The sequence below is a fragment of the Staurois parvus genome, unplaced genomic scaffold, assembly GCF_062004578.1.
Source record: "Staurois parvus isolate SC_StPar_1 unplaced genomic scaffold, SC_StPar_1.0 ptg000025l, whole genome shotgun sequence".
In the NCBI taxonomy this organism is placed as follows: domain Eukaryota; kingdom Metazoa; phylum Chordata; class Amphibia; order Anura; family Ranidae; genus Staurois; species Staurois parvus.
Window position 1 is genome coordinate 19,133,239 of NW_028317821.1, and position 17,190 is coordinate 19,150,428.

General features: G+C 40.3%; 1 protein-coding gene across 1 annotated transcript in view; it reads left to right on the forward strand.

Moving 5' to 3' along the window:
- Positions 1-17,190, forward strand: part of PTPRQ (protein tyrosine phosphatase receptor type Q) — a 221,273-nt gene that overhangs the window by 176,233 nt on the left and 27,850 nt on the right. Inside the window, exon 31 of the mRNA XM_089652140.1 lies at positions 11,443-11,533. Within this exon, the coding sequence (XP_089508266.1) occupies positions 11,443-11,533 (91 nt within the window). The remainder of the gene's footprint in view (positions 1-11,442; positions 11,534-17,190) is intronic.

The following is a 17,190-nucleotide window of genomic DNA, read 5'->3' on the forward strand; positions in this document are numbered from 1 at the left end:
CTCATGTTTTTAAAAACTCAGATCTCAGGTCATTGGGGTTAATTTACTAAAGAAACATAGCCCGTTTACTTTGCAGAGTGAATTTTCACTTAGCTCAATAAAGTCTTAATAAAGTCTGGCTATGTTAATTTATACCCATCTATGTGTGACATAAAAAAAAAACCAATAATAAAAATTAAAAATATATATATATCATAAAAAAATAATTTTTGCTTGCACATTTATGAACTGTTGACCTCTACATTCATGAACAGTCTCTCCTTCTTTAGTAAATTTGCTCCATTACATCATAGTTCTAATGCATTTCATGGGTAAAACAGCAGGCCAATAAAAAAGATACACATTTTTGCAGCTTTGTGAAGTATAAAACATCATCAAAGTGATACTAAACACACACTGTTTAATTTTCATGATCCCTCCTCTTTATGCATGTGAATGACGGCACTGTATTTATTTTAATAAAAAAAAAATATTCAAATACCCATTTTCATAATCAATATACAGTTGTCATGTGACCCAGCTCTTTCCCTCCCATCTGAAGGGAAACATCGGCAGGAGGAGCTTATAGTCTTCTGCTACTGGTCACATGTTAAAAAAATGCAAAGGAAAAGTACATAATTAATATCAAATACATGTTTTAAATCATCATACAAATATGTATTTGACCACAAATATTTACTATCTTTGTGCAAAATGGTGTGGGCTTTCTGGGGGAAGGTTCTGCCAAGCACAGCCTGTTTCACGCCTCACCAGCCTGTATCTATTGTTTGTATGTGCTTAGATTTACAGGGAGGTGAAGCCTCCATCAATCAAAATATAATATCCCTCTCCCATTGTATTTAGCTGTTAAGTAGGCATGGAGGAGGAGGGAGGGAGTGGACTGCCATTTATCCCTGTGTATACACCCACATTTGTGAGTCTATAGACATGAAATTAGGGAAAGGATGAAATGAACAGCTTAGAAGGGAACTGAAAGTGAAACATACTCAGTAGATATGGCAACGGCTGATCCACACAATTTCAGGGTGTAGTGCGGGTGTCGGCAACCCGCGGCTCTTTTTCACCTTGGCTGCAGCTCCGGAGCACACTGCCCACCAGGTGACAGGCAATAGGGCAGCAATGGGCAAACTTCGGCCCGGCAGACCTTTTAATCCGGCCCGCGGATCTAGGCTCCTCTCACAGTCCGCCCTGAAGACCGGTGTAGCATGAAAATCTGTCTCCTATGAGGATCTGTCCCCCTCGACGTATCTGCGCATGTGCCGGAGATCGCCGATCGGCTGCTAATGCCTGAAACTGGCACATGCGCAGATACGTCGAGGGGGACAGATCCTCATAGGAGACAGATTTTCATGCTATACCGGAACGGCGCGGGAACACGGCGAAAGGAACGCGCGGAGCAAAGGTAAGTGAATTGACACAGGGGGGACTTGGGGACTTAATATGGGGGATGAATTACTATAGGGGGGATGAATTACTATATGGGAGATGAATTACTATATGGGGGATTAATTACTCTATGGGGGATGAATTACTATGGGGGATGAATTACTATATGGGGGATGAATTACTATGGGGGATGAATTACTATATGGGGGATGAATTACTATGGGGGATGAATTACTATATGGGGGATGAATTACTATGGGGGATGAATTACTATATGGGAGATGAATTACTATATGGGGGATGAATTACTATATGGGGAATGAATTACTATGGGGGATGAATTACTATAGGGGGGATGAATTACTATGGGGGATGAATTACTATATGGGGGATGAATTACTATGGGGGATGAATTACTATATGGGATGAATTACTATATGGGGGATGAATTACTATATGGGGGATGAATTACTATGGGGGATGAATTACTATATGGGGGATGAATTACTATATGGGGGATGAATTACTATGGGGGATGAATTACTATATGGGAGATGAATTACTATATGGGGGATGTATTTTCAGTTTTAAAAATGTGGCTCTCAAAATAAATTTCAATCGTGGTTTTGGCGAGATTTGGCTCAGTTGAAAAAAAGGTTGCCCACCACTGACCTAAGGCTATGATTTTGATTATGACGATACACTGTGGCCCTGATTAACCCTTTGCTTACTGGGCCCTTAAACCCCCTTCATGACCAGAGCGCTTTTTGCAATATATGCAGTGTCGGATTTGTTTTAAATGTTGCAATGGTTTTGCGGCTCCCAGACTTTTTTTCCCTCTCGGAAACGGGTCCAAGTGGCTCTTTATGTCTTAAAGGTTGCAGACCCCTGGTGTAGTGGGTACACAGACGAGGAGGGAAGGACAGTGAACAGCAGAATCAACCATGATTTTTGCAAATACAGAAAATGAATCCCATAGTGACTGAGTGCGTATGAACAGTATGTAATACAGCATGTACTGACACTTTTTAATGATGTGGGTTCAATGACACTTTAAATGTTTTTTTTTTATGCAAGCAGTATCTGAGAGTCCTGAGTCTGGGTACCTAAGATTGATTTGGTATCAATTTCTTGCAATTTTTTTGTACATCAGAGCTTAGAGTGGGAGAGGGAGAGGGAGAAATAGCACAAGGAGCCAGTCATTTGTGTTGCAACGTTCATGTGCTAACAAGGGAAATGCTAATAGGTGGTGAGTGTAGAATGACAAATAGGTGAGCTCATCAGTCTGCTGCTGAGCTCGCAGGCTGGTGAGGGACAAGACCTGTAAATGCTATTTAAAGGATAGGTTCACCTTTTAAAAAATGCATGTGTTTTTGTAGGCAAAAAATGTGCATTTATTATTTTTTTTTCTCAAGAGCCTGCAGAGCATTGCACCCTCGATCAAGAGGTAGTGGCATGTTGCATGTTGCACCATAATTATGGGTATTACTAAAGTCGAACCTATCCTTTATAAAATCTAAAAATTATATCTGTGCTGTGTCTCCTAATATGTGGCTGCTCTAACCAATAGGTAGTATAACAAAACTACACAAATCTAGAAAATAAAAAAAATGCAGGGCCACCAGAATCTGGTGATGCTGCACTTTTTGATTTTCTGAACTTATTCTCTAACTGCAGCAGGAAAAAATAAGGACAGTGCTGTGTGTCAGAGCTGTGCAAATCTCAGGATGGGGAGTACAAAAGTACTAATCTTTTGACAGATGAAAGCGTTCTTACATACAGTATGCATTTGATCTGTGTATTGAAGAAGTATTGCCAGAGTTTAAAAACTTGTTTAATCCCCCAGGGGTTTGCACTTGGCCCCATTCAAATCTGCCCCATTCAAAATGGTTTCTAAGCAGCGTTGTTGGATAGCTCTCCCTCACCACTAACCATGCTGCTAGCAAGGAGATAAATCTGCACATTGCTCAAAAGAATTAAAGGAACACTTTTTAATCAGAGTAGAGCATCAAGTCAGTTAAACTCCTGGGATATTGATCTGGTCAGTTAAGTAGCAGAGGGGGTTGTTAATCAGTTTCAGCTGCTTTGGTATTACTTAAGTTAACAACAGGTGCACTGGATAGGCAACACTGAGACAACCCGCAAAACAGGAATGGTTTTACAGGTGGAGGCCACTGACATTTTTTTCCCTTCTCATCTTTTCTGACTGTTTTTCACTATTTTTGCATTTGGCTAGGATCAGTGTCACTACTGGTAGCATTAAGTGATACCTGGACCCTACAGAGGTTGCACAGGCAGTCCAACTCCTCCAGGATGGCACATCAATATGGTTTGCTGTGTCTCCCAGCACAATCTGAAGAGCATGGAGGAGATTCCAGGAGACAGGCAGTTACTCTAGGAGAGCTGAACTGGACCGTAGAAGGTCCTTAACCCATCAGCAGGACTGGTTTCTGCTGTTTTGTGCAAGGAGGAACAGGATGAGCACTGCCAAAACCCTACAAAATCACCTCAAGCAGGCCACTGGTGTGAATGTTTCTGACCAAACAATCAGAAACAGACTTCATGAAGGTGGCCTGAGGGCCCAATGTCCTCTAGTGGGCCCGGTGCTCACTGTCCAGGACCATAGACCTCGATTGGCATTTGCCATTGAACACAAGAATTGACAGGTCCACCACTGGTGCCCTGTACATTTCACACATGAGAGCAGGTTCATCCTGAGCACATGTGACAGATGTGAAAGGGTCTGGAGAAGCCGTGGAGAATGTTTTGCTGCCTGTAACATCGTTCAGCATAACTGCTTTGGTGGTGGGTCAGTGATGGTCTCGGGTGGCATATACATGGAGGGACGCACAGACCTCTACAGTTTAGACAATGCCACCCTGACTGCCATTAGGGCACAAAATCCTTGGACACATTGTCAGACCCTACACTGGTGCAGTGGGTCCTGGGTTCCTCCTGGTGCACGACAATGCCTGGCCTCATGTGGCGAGAGTATGCAGGTGGTTCCTGGAGGATGAAAAAATTGATAGCATTGATTGGCCCCCATGCTCGCCTGACCTAAATCCAACTGAACACCTGACCTAAATCCAATAGAACACCTTTGGTGTTGCCAGGTTGCACCTCAGACTGTCCAGGAGCTCAGTGATACCCTGATCCAGATATGGGAGATACCCCAAGACACCATTCGTCGTCTCATTAGGAGCATGCCCAGACATTGTCAGGCATGCATACAAGCACGTGGGGGGCTATACAAACTACTGAGTACCATTTTGAGTTGCTGCAGTGAAATTTCAGCAAAATGGACTAGCCTGCTGCATCATTTTTTCACTTTGATTTTTGAGGTGTCTTTGAATTCAGTCCTCTGCAGGTTGATCATTTTAATTTCCTTCAAACGATGGGGCATCCTTATGTTCCTAGCACATTACTCAGTCCATATCAGTATAGATATCCAGCATGATATTTTCCCCCATTAAGATATGATGTGTTTTTAAAGTGTTCCTTTACTTTTTTTGAGCAGTGTATAAACTCTGACAAAGCTCCTGTGAAAGCTGCCAGCTCTGCCATGTATTGCAGCCCTGTGCCTTCTCTTGTCTCCATTGCCACTTTCTTTGCAGTGACAAGAAAAGCTGAGGCCAGACTCTGCTATTCAGGGGTCAGAAAGTGGAATATGACTATTGACTAACTGTGGGCTTATGGTGTTGTGAATGACCCCGCACAGTCTACAACAACACAAGCCAGCAGCTACACTTGTCTGAGAGAGAGTAGTGTAGCAGCTGCCTTGTGTTGTTTGAATTTGTATTTTTGTGAATAACAGTGCTCCTATTCAGCGACCATTATTCACAACAACACAACTGGGCTGTGTTTAATTTCAGTTCTTTTATAACTAAGTATTTTCTTTTTAAAGAAGGTGACAGAGGAGAGCAAAGGAAGTGCAGGGCAGCAAAACGAAGGGGAGGGGGCAGTAGATTCAGTATTGGCTGTAGATCCTCTATGGAAATGCCTATAAATTGGACTTCCTCAGGGAGGAAGCTGACACACTCAGGGAGGCAATCTGACAGATGTTTGTGTGGAGGGTTGCATGAACTGGAAGAAGAGAACCTGAGAAGCTGATTGGTACAGTGGGGAGGCTCTGCTCTGGTGGGAAAACATTGCCTGGGAGGTATCCTGATATTCTTCCATCACTCTGCTACTTTGCCAAGTTTTTCCTATATTAGTACCTTCACACTGCAAACCTCAGGAGCTGTGCATCTGTTCTCCACTCCGGGTCAGGATCTGCAGAAATCCTCACTGTACAGATCTCAGGCTCTCTTTTTCCAGTGATAGCGCTTTGCAAAGGGCATTTGACAGGCATTAAGGAGGTAGTATATCACTTCCTTACCAACTGATTTAACCCTGTAATGCCTCTCTACTGCACTGCAATCCCATGCATTCCATGCAGTTATTGTACAGCCCCACTGAACTCAATATGTGAGTTTGACAGGGCGTGCCCCTAGTCCTGAGTTAAAAATGGCACGGTCGCAAACCAAAGCATCGTGGACATGGCATGTGAACAGCCCCGCCTGGCTGTTATTTTATAGTTTGGGTGAAAGGCAGGGGGGTGGAAAAACTTCAGCTCAACCACCTGTTTTTCCACCCTCTGACCACCCATCTGACAGAGACTTTGAGTGGTTGTACCTATTATTCATAGTGACAGGTGTTTTGTTTTCTATATGTATAAGTACTTATGGATCTTCCAAGGTCCAAAATAATATTAAGCAGAATAAGGTTTGGCCCACCTCAACAGTTAAAGTTTCTTATTTGGCCGCTTGAGAACAATAATTGCTGAACCCTGCTTTATAGCATACAGCCTCAGACCTTCTAAATGAAATAAATACTGTAGCAATGAAATTCATAAACATATCAAGATTGGGCTACAAACTGAAAGTGATATTAACCCCTTCATGCCTAAGGGTAAAACAAATCTTAATGCCTAAGTAAAATTTAGCAATTTTGACATGTGTTAATAAAACCATCCATATCATCACAACTACTTTGTATATCCAGATGGATTATACCGTGTTTTTTTCAGGACAAATTTGGCTTTCATTTTTTTTTTACTATCAAAGGAAAACTGGCCCAAAATAGTAAAAAAAAATATATATTTTTTTTAAATGGAGCTGTGTGTTACCTACCACCAAAGAACAACCCAAAATAAATTCTCCAGCTTCTAACAATTTCAACAATACCACATATGTGTATGTTATATGTTGTTTGTACTCGAAACAATAGTGCATATTTTGTTGTTTTTTTTGTCCTACCTAAAACACTGATACTAATTTAAAACATTTTTTTTAAATCCTGACCTTTGGCCATAACCCTGACCTTTGACCCTGACCTTGACCCAAACACTAACCCTGGCACTGACCTAGATAAAACTTTGATCTAGGCATTTTTCTTTATTTTTTTCTTTTATTTTTTAATATTTATTGCTTTTTCTTTTTTTACACACTGCTGTTTTTTTTCTCTCTGCAAGGACAGAGAGTGATACAATGTATATCTCTCCTCCATTCAGAGAGAAGAAAACACGGAGGCGGGCTTGACAGTGACTGATCACAGTGATCAGGTATCCTGGAATTGGAAGTTCGGGGTTCCATTCATTAGAACAGGACCCATTTTCTCAGTGACACCCTGGTCTTTGTGCTGGAAGCGCGCTGTGCAGTGTGCTCCCAGCACAAAGACAGATATGCAAATATGCTGCCCCATGGAAAAAAGCCCAGTTCTATGAGGCCGCATATTTGTGTGATGTCGGTGCCAAGGGATTAAAGGCAATTTAAAAAAAAATAGCAAACATGTCATACTTAACTGCTCTGTGCAGTGGTTTTGCACAGAGCAGCCCCGATCCACCTCTTCTCGGGTTCCCCATCAGCGCTCCTGGTCCCTCTCTCTTGCTAAGTTCTCCCAGAGCAAGCAGATTGCTATGTACACAGAGCCGCGGCTCGGGCCCACCCCCCTCTCTCCTCATTGGCTCACTGGCTGTCATTGACAGCAGCGGGAGCCATTGGCTTAAACTGTCTCAGCCACTAAGGAGGGAGAGTCCCCGGAGAGCCGAGTCTCTCTTGTACATTGCTGGATCGCGATGGTGCTCAGATAAGTATTAGGGGGTGCTGAAGGTTTTTCGCTTTCATGCATAGAATGCATGAAGGTAAAAAAACCTGGAGCGTTTATAACCACTTTAACAGATTCCTATGATAGATTTACCTGCCTAGAACTCCACTCATTTGATACAGAGAAATTACATTTTCATAATCAAAATTCAGTATGTTTTAACTTGTAAATATAGGCTACTTACATTTTCTAAAGTCTTAGAGGAATAAAATAATTTGATTGGTTACTATTAATGACAGCATCGTTGTGCACACAGTATAATATCAAATGTATATGTTCCCTTTTTATTAGTAAAAACTGTAGTATGTTGCAATACTACACGTTGCAATAATTGCTCAAAGCGTTGTCCTTTACATTACTTTCCTGATCATTATCTCTTAGAGATAATTAGTGGAGTATGGTTAAAATTTGGTCAGTATATGACTGGTGATGGCAGACATTAAGCAGTGTGCAATGATCTTCCAACCACTTAAACAGATGCACAGCACAAATGTACCTACTAATCGCCATGAACAGAGAATACTGCTGCTTACTAAAGTTCTCATCTGACTGATCTTGAACTGCCATAAATTGCTTGAAAGAGCCTATTAAAAGGAAACAATCATCATCAAGGATGGTTAATCCCATTTAACAAGCATTACAGATTTCTTTAGACTCCCATATTACCGGAAACAGAATCCAAGTCTTTGTTACGATAACAATTTTTTTTGATTTGTTTTAGATGTCAATTTTTTTATTCTTTCTGGGTCCAATTGGGGAGAAGTATCTTTACCTTCTGTCCTGCAGACACAACAGGAAGTGAGAGGAAATGTCTTCTTATACAGTTTTTAACAGAACAGGTGTTTTTTTTTTGGAAAGTTTCACCTGTTGCTCAAGTGACAACTCAAAATAATCAGAGAGAGTAAATCTACCTAATGGGCACAGCCAGGGTTCACATTCTATCCAAGTATATCCAAAACAAAGAAAAAAAAATGGCTGTAGATACACCTAATTATGTTATTATTATTATACAGGATTTATACAGCACCAACAGTTTGCGCAGCGCTTTACAATATAAGGGAGACAGTACAATTACAATACATTTCAGTACAGAAGGAATAGGAGGGCCCTGCTCGTGGAGCTTACAATCTAAAGGAAGGGGGAGATGATACAAAAGGTGATAGCTGCGGGGGATGGTCTGGCGGAGGTGATTCAAGTACAGTTCTTAGGTGGAGGTGGGGTAGGTTTCCCTGAAGAAGTGAGTTTTCAAAGATCGCCTAAAGGCTGACCGGACATGCTGTGATAGGGAGTTCCAGAGGATGGGAGAGGCTCTGGAGAAGTCCTGGAGGTGAGCGTGGGAGGAGGTGATGAGGGAGCTAGAAAGGAGGATATCATGGGAGGAGCGGAGTGGGCGATTTGGGCGGTATCTGTGTATGAGGTTGGTGATGTAGCTAGGGGCAGTGTTGTGGATGGCTTTGTAAGCTGTGGTTAGTATTTTGAATTTTATATGTTGGGTTAGTGGAAGCCAGTGGAGGGATTGGCAGAGAGGGGCAGCAGTCGCTGATCGGTTGGTAAGGTGTATGAGTCTAGCAGCAGCATTCATAATAGACTGAAGGGGGGATAGCCTGTGTAACGGTAGACCAGTGAGGAGGGAGTTGCAGTAATCGAGGAGGGATATAACCAAGGCGTGGATAAGTTGTTTTGTGGTGTCATTGTTACAAGGCAATCAGGGGATATAGCTGCCCTGTGTGCTCTGGGTCTTACTTCAAGGCGTCTACCTCTTTGGATGGGTCTGATAGATGTGGAATCACTTATATCAACCTATTTCCCAGTTTATTACCTGTGCAAGATTAAGATGAGCAAAACTGCCTGGGCTTGATTCATGAACAATTCACAAATATTGCTTGAATTTCAAGCAATAGTAGGCAAAAGCTATGCACTGCATTATAGATTGTTCATTGTTTCTGACAACAAACCTGCAAGCTTTTCAGTGGAAAGTGCACTATTGATGAATTTTGTGAACCCCAGGGATTCACCGCACACCCATGGTAGCAGCCAACCTGAACCTTATCAGTATGAAGGATAAAATGTACTTGGATCATTATTTTGCCATGATTGACTGGTCACTTTTGTTTTTTAGTCTTGGATACAGTGCAGAGGATTTAGAACACCTGTAAATGTATATTGCTGCCTGTGCCCTCGTTAAGGCTATTCAACCTTTCTATTTGTCTTGTTTACCATTATCTTTGAAAGCAAAAGTAATAGAAAATCCCAAATCTTGGGTTGTCCCCAGAAAAGTAATAGAGGGGAAATGTTCCAATGGAGACACTAGTTCTGGTGACCTGGGGATCCCCAAGGAATTCCTTTAATTTGCAGGGATTTCCTCTCACTTCCTGTTTGGTTATGGGAAAGGAAGTGAAGGGAAATCTCCACAACGGGAAAAAAAAATCTGACAGGGGTTATTACCCTCTCTTGCTCTCCTAATTCTACTTTAATTCCTCTTGTGGTTTACTATATTTAACCCCATAACAATGCAGTAACACATATATGTGGCATCCAGGAGGCAGGCTTTAAACCTAGGCACCACATATATGTGTTCCTATGTTTGTGCTGGGAGTGCTCCACACAGCGCGCTCCCAGCACAGAGATCAAGCTCTCACCGGCAGCCTTGCGTCTCGTACAAACGATTGGGACCTAGGACTCACTGTATAGCCCACCCATGTGTTTTTTTTGCTTCTGAATGAAGAGAACAATACATTGTATCTTTCTCTCCTTGCAGGAGAAAAAGACACAAACAAACAAATGTGTGTAAATGAAATTAAAAAATTAAGACAAATAGATTGATCAAGGTTTGAGCTAGGTCAGTGTCAGGGTTAGTGTAAGGGTCAAGGCCAGGATCAAAATTCAAAGCTAGGGTCAAAGGTCAGGGTCAACAATCGGTGTCAAAAGTTCAGGGTCAGCATATTTTAGGTAGGATTTTTAAGGAAACTGCATTTTTAAAAGTAGTATTAATGTCAGTTAATGTCAGTGTGTTTTTAGGTAGAATAAAAAATAAGCAAAATGTGCACAATTTTTTCTGGTCCCTACTATAGGTACAAACAACAACTAAAATACACGTATGCTGTATCGCTTCGATTGTCAGGAGGAGAATTTATTTTGTGTTTTTCTTTGATGGTAAGTCATGGTATTAGCAAGAAACTGTAAGCTCCATGAGCAGGGCCCTCCTATTCCTTCTATATTGAACTGTAATGTAATTGTACTGTCCTCCTTTATATTGTAAATCGCTGCATAAACTGTTGGCGCTATATAAATCCTGTACTGTATAATAATAATATTAATAATAATAAGAAAATATACAGCTACAGTAAATTTTGAAAAAACTTTTTTGGCCCAGTTTTCCTTTGATAATAAAAAAAATCAGAAGATACCCACTTTACCACCAAATGAAAACTAGATTGGTCCTGAAAAAAACAAGGTATAATCCATCTGGATACACAAAGTAGTTATGATCATCTATACAGTTTTGCTAACAAATGTCAGTTTCAATATTGGGACTGGGCGTTCAGGTTTGTTTTACCCTCGGTCATGAAGATGTTAATCCCAAAAATCAATAATATAAACAGCTAGTTATTAGCAAAAATAATGTTTATATTTGGAGAAACATATTGAACATTTTAAAAGCAGTAACCTTGTTTTAGTTGGCTGCTATATTTTGTATTTGTCTAAAAACAAAATTCCTATATATGTGCATTTCCCAGATATACAGGTTTGTATTTTGTATGCATACTAATTCTTAAAATGACTATTTTTGAGTTAATTAATAATACTGTAGTTAATTGTAGATAATCACGTAATGGAAATATTATAAAAATAGCTTTTCTCCGTGATGATGGTTTATTGGTCTATTAACAAGTGTTTTTCCTCATTCTACAGGAACTTCCTAAATTTCTTGAAGATCTTGCAATCTCTGATGCTGATCTCCCTTGGAACAGATCAAAGAATCGCTTTACAAACATAAAACCATGTATGTTGCTTTGTTCTAGTATATTAAACTTGCAGAAAATTTCATGACAGACATCTAATCATCAATACTTAGAAAACTTACTATGGACTATTTGTTGGAAAAGTGCTTGAAGCCCTAGATATGTTTTATTTTGTTTTTGATAGACTGTAAAATGTTTAGGGCCTTTGTCAGTCTTTTCTTGCTGTCTGACCCCTGTATTTTCCTTAACAAACCTCTCTAGCACAGAAAAAAACAAAACAAAACCCCTCTTTAGTGAGGTGGGTGCTTTCCTGCCCTGGTGACATTTCTTGCCTTTGTGTCAAAAGGACAGTAAGGGAAGGAAAATAATCCCAATCAGGTCACTGAAAGAAATAACATTTTAGGCATGGGTTACCTGCAGTGAAAATCCATATGTCTTAACAATCAGAATATCCAGATATAGAAAGCTAAAGTGATGTAGAAATTTGACTATGCTGTCTATTTCTTCAGCCTCTCTATTGGCTAGAGAGGCTGAAGATCAATAAGAAGGCTCAAGAGGGGTTGGGTAAGAGGAGAATTTCATCCTTTAACAGGATGTTGCCAATATCTCTTAGTCTGCAGATTTTGACATGCAGTTGGTAACCGTTGATGATACTTTGGGGTTGATGTACTAAAGGCAAATAGGCTGTTCCTGGTGTGGGAATTTTCCATTAGCTTAATGCAGTGTTTCTTAACCTTTTTTTTCATCAAGGCACCCTTTAAAATTATGGACAATTTTGAGGCACCCTCTAAATTTATGGACAGTCCCGAGGCACCCTTTAAAATTATGGACAGTTTTGAGGCAACCCATTCTAAAATGTAAAAAACTATTCTAATAGTTTTAAATAATGCAGCAATGTCCACACACATAGGACACCCAATGTTAGAGGTGATTTATTCTTCCAAATCAAATACACTTTTGCACACTGGTACTGACTAGTATTCCAATGTTTCTCTTCTCCCTTTTCTTCATCACTGAGCTATTGTGACCCCAGCACTGATGGAGAGGGGCAGGGGAGTGTTAAACAAGGATGCTGTGCAGGCAACCGATATCCTCCTAATCAGCTGATGATGTCATTGGTTGTCAGGATGTATTTTTGCTTGCACATGATTGGAAGATGAAAGTCAACAGAGCTTCACTTGATTCATAAAGCTAAGTAAAACTTCCCTTGAAAAATTGAAGTTCTGTTGCAAAGTAAACTGCCTATTTGCTTTTAGCGAATCAACCCTATTTTCTCATCATACACTCAATTTTAATTGAACAAATTTGCTATAGGTTTATTTCAGATTCAGTCTGGTGAATGTCATAGAATACTGAGTGCAGGCAATTTCCAAATACTCTTGTTATTATTAATTTCATTGTTTGAAATACGTTGATTTGATTAACTGAAATTGATTTCATACTTTCATAGTTACATTAAAATATGTTTTGGGACCTATCCACATCAGTGTCCCAATAGAGTTTTAACAGAACTTTATTACACAGGATCCTGATAGTGGGGCGGAGCAGTAATGGATAACAAAGGTAAGTATAAGTTTGTATGCAACTTCTTCACAAGTGCAGGGCTGTAAATGCTTAACTTTACACAATCTACTGCAATGCACAATGGAGATCTCATTTATGTAATGCAGATGGCATTGACAAAACCCTCATACACCCTGATACTCTCATTTTATATTCATTTTAGGAAATTCAGTCATTGATCTTTACTTTTAAGCAAATCTCTTCTGTGATAATGCTACAGGGAGTTACTCTTGAGCGCATATTCTGAAACAATTTAAGAATCACTGCTCTAAGCTAGTTTCATTCAATGGTGAACATTCAGACATATCTTTCCTTTACTATACTGTGCTGTCAGCAGCCTTCAAGGTTATACTTTAGACATGGAATGATTAACCTCTTGGTCATGACCCACAAAAGTTCCAGTGCCATACATAACAGATGTTTTATCATTGTTACATTTTTGCAAAGCGAACCATATTTAGCTGGTGGGCAAAGATAAGGAATGTTTTCAGACAAGGAAAAAAAGAAAAAAAAATAAGCCAAGGAATAAGTTATATTTATGCTGTTTGCAAACCGTGTTCAGCTATATAATCTCTAATGAATTTACTTTCATCAACACATTAGAATTCATCTTCAGGAAAAATGCAGTTTTAAAGATGCAATGTTTATTTTATTAATTTATTTTTATCTTTTGGTTGAACTTGATGAACTTGTTTTACAACTTATGAAATTATGTAAGTGTTAGTATCTACATTAATAGAGCAAATGTCTGGATAGATGTACTTCTCAAGAAGACACTAAAGTCTTGCAATGGCAAGACCATATCCAATGTGCTGCCAGAGTAATTTTGACAATACCTGTTGATGCACTACAGAGTTCTGATTGGCTTTGACTGATGCCAAAAGATCAGTGTGGCAAGAAAACTTGTTATCAAGCTATGCTTGCCTCTATTTCTTGGTGTAAAGATCCAGTACTGTGCACTTCCTTTGATACAAAAAAATGAGTAATGTCAGAATGTTTTTGCTAGGGTAACTACAATATGTCTGAACTTCATAGTGGATAGGCAGAACATCACACACACATTTCTGTATTCCACCGCCAAATAGTAAAAAATTAAACAATTCTAAAGGTAAATTTTCTTTTTCTTTTGGGGGGGGGGATAACAAACATGTTATACTTACCTACTGTGTGCAGTGGTTTTGCACAGAGCTGCCTGGATCCTCCTCTTCTCAGGTTCCCCTCAGGCTCTCCTGGACCCTCCCTCCTGTTGGGTGCCCCTACAGCAGGCAGCTTGCTATGGGAGCACCCTCTGCTACGTGTTTCCATTCACACATGGAGCCATGGCTTGGCCCTGCCCCCCTCTCTCCCCATTGGCTGACTGGCTGTGATTGACAGGAGCGGAAGCCAATGGCTCCCACTTGCCATTCTCAGCCATTGAGGAGGCAGAGACCCGAGACAGGTGAGACTGTTGTTCACATCGCTGGATTGTGATTGAGGGGGCTGGGGGGCACTGCTGCACATGGAAGGTTTTTTACCTTCATGCATAGAATGCCCTAATGGTAAAAGACCTCGAGCCTTTACAACCACTTTAATATTAGTAGAGACCCAATTAAAGTAATGCAAATGACATTGACACAGTGGAGAAGGGGTGGTTTTATTGTTGACATACAGTACTTATGACACCTGAAATACAAGCACAGCCATTTTTCTTGTCATAGTAAGGTCACTAAATGCAAAAATTTGTACCCAAACAAAATCAGCCAATAAAAAAAATTAATAAAAGAACTTTTGTCCACTAAAATATACCTCTGGCTGCTCTGTCACCAGCTATACCATGGTGTAGGAATCCACACAATGTTTTATTTACAAAGGGAGTGTAAAAAAAAGTCTCCCAGTCACTCTCTGATGCTCAAGAGAATTCTTCCTCCTTTAAAGTGACAATATGCTGCCGAGTGGTGGAAGGAAATATATACTGAATATATTAATAAAAACTTGTACTGAATGAAATATATAGGCTATTAATGCTGAACTCTCTTTCTGAAAATGCTGTCATGGTGATCCAGTGGCTTTAATAATCTTAACTCAGTAACAGTAAAACAAAAACTCAAGTTAACATGTATGCATTGTTTGTCTTCTAGTACAAGTAATGCTTTCCTCCTACAACTGCTGTGTGATCTTGAAATGACCCTTGTAATGTTCCAAGGCAGAGTGTCTGAGTAATTCTGCACCCAGGCTTTTATATGCAGGTGCAAGAAATAGTAGACTTAGTAGTGTCTTAGCTTTGTAATGTGACCCAAGAAACCAACCTCTTTAACATTCTTTTCTTGACAGCCGTCCCAGGTCCCTTCTGTCCCCACAGTGCACAAGAGGGTGAAACGTGTTAAACTTGCATATCCTAAGTTCATTTACTTAGGGATCTGGCAAAACACAATTAGAAGTGGATGATATTACTCTCTTGAGTTATGTGCTCTATTAATAATTATTATTATATACTATTGTTAACAGTATATTTTAGTACTTTAAACAGTGACCCCCATTAAAACAAAATATAAATTTTGTATTTTATGTAGATAAGCAGCTGATACCATTAACACACATGTTAAAGTATCATTCCAATCAGATTTTTCTATATTTTAGTGGTGACTAGGCATGAGCAAATGTGTCTGGTTTTGGTTTGATCGAACCAAGGTAAAGTCTGAAAATTGTACACTTAGTACTCAGTGGGGGCTAAAGATGGGGTGTGAACCTTAAAAATCACTTCTGGCTATTTTTAAGAATAATAACAAAACGTTTACCAAACAAAGGGTGAGCAAAGCTGGACACTGCCATGGGCAACATGTATAACATGTACAAAGGGGAGAGGGTCCACTTTTTAGTGCATCTTCAAGTGAAACATGGGAAAAAAACACTGGTACTTTTAATTATAACCACTTGCCCTCCAGAGGATTTACCCCCCCCCTTCCTGACCAGGCCATTTTTTGTGATATGGCACTGCGTTATTTTAACTGACAATTGCACGGTCATGCAACGCTGCACCCAAATGAAATTTACGTCCTTTTTTCCCCACGAATTGAGATTTCTTTCGGTGGTATTTGATTGCCTATGCATTTTTTATGTTTTGTGCTACAAAAAAAAAGACCATCAATTTTGAAAAAAAAAGCAATATTTTTGTCTTTTTGCTATTAAACATGTCCAGTAAAAAAATGTAAACATTCAAATTTTGTCATAAATTTAGGCCAAAAATGTATTCTGTTACATGTTATTGCTAAAAAAAATCTCAATACATGTAAATGAATTGGTTTATGTGAAAGTTATAGTGTTTACAAATGGCGGTATAGATACTGGAATTTTTTTTTTTACTGATAAGGGTGGCGATCAGCGATTTATAGCGGTACTGTGGCGTCCATTCGGACACTGCGGGAATTGACTTGGTGTCACTGACATCCCCAGTGACACCAATACAGTGATCAGTGCTAAAAAAAAAAAGCACTGACACTATACTAATGGCACTGAGCAGCAAGGGGTTAACATGAGGGGCGGTCAAAGGGTTAACTGTTTGCTGGGAGTATTTTACTGGGGGGCAGTATGTTGGTGCAGAGGATAGGACAATATTACATTACATTACATTAGATTGAGTTTATATAGCGCCAAAGGGTTTGCTCAGCGCTGTACAATAGAGGGGGGGACAATACATGAAACATTACAGCAGCTACGAACAGCACACGAGGGGTAAGAGGGCCCTACTCTTTCGAGCGTACAATCTGGGAGGGAGGGGGTAGTGGTACAGGAGGAAGTGGCTGTGGGGGATGGAGTGGTAGGAGGAATGAAGGAGAGCAGCAGTTAGGTGAGGGTGGGGTAGGCTTCCCTGAAGAGGTGGGTTTTCAGGGAGCGCCTGAAGGTGAGGAGGGAAGGTGACAGTCTGATGGATTGGGGTAGTGAGTTCCAGAGGATGGGGGAGGACCTGGAGAAGTCTTGCAGACGTGCGTGTGAGGAGGAGACCAGGGAGCAAGATAGAAGGAGGTCCTGTGAAGAGCGAAGGGTACGGGTAGGGTGGTACTTGGGAATCAGGTCGGTGAGGTAGTTAGGGGCAGTGTTGTGAATGGCTTTGTAGGTCAGAGTGAGTAGTTTGAATTTGATGCGTTGGGCGATAGGGAGC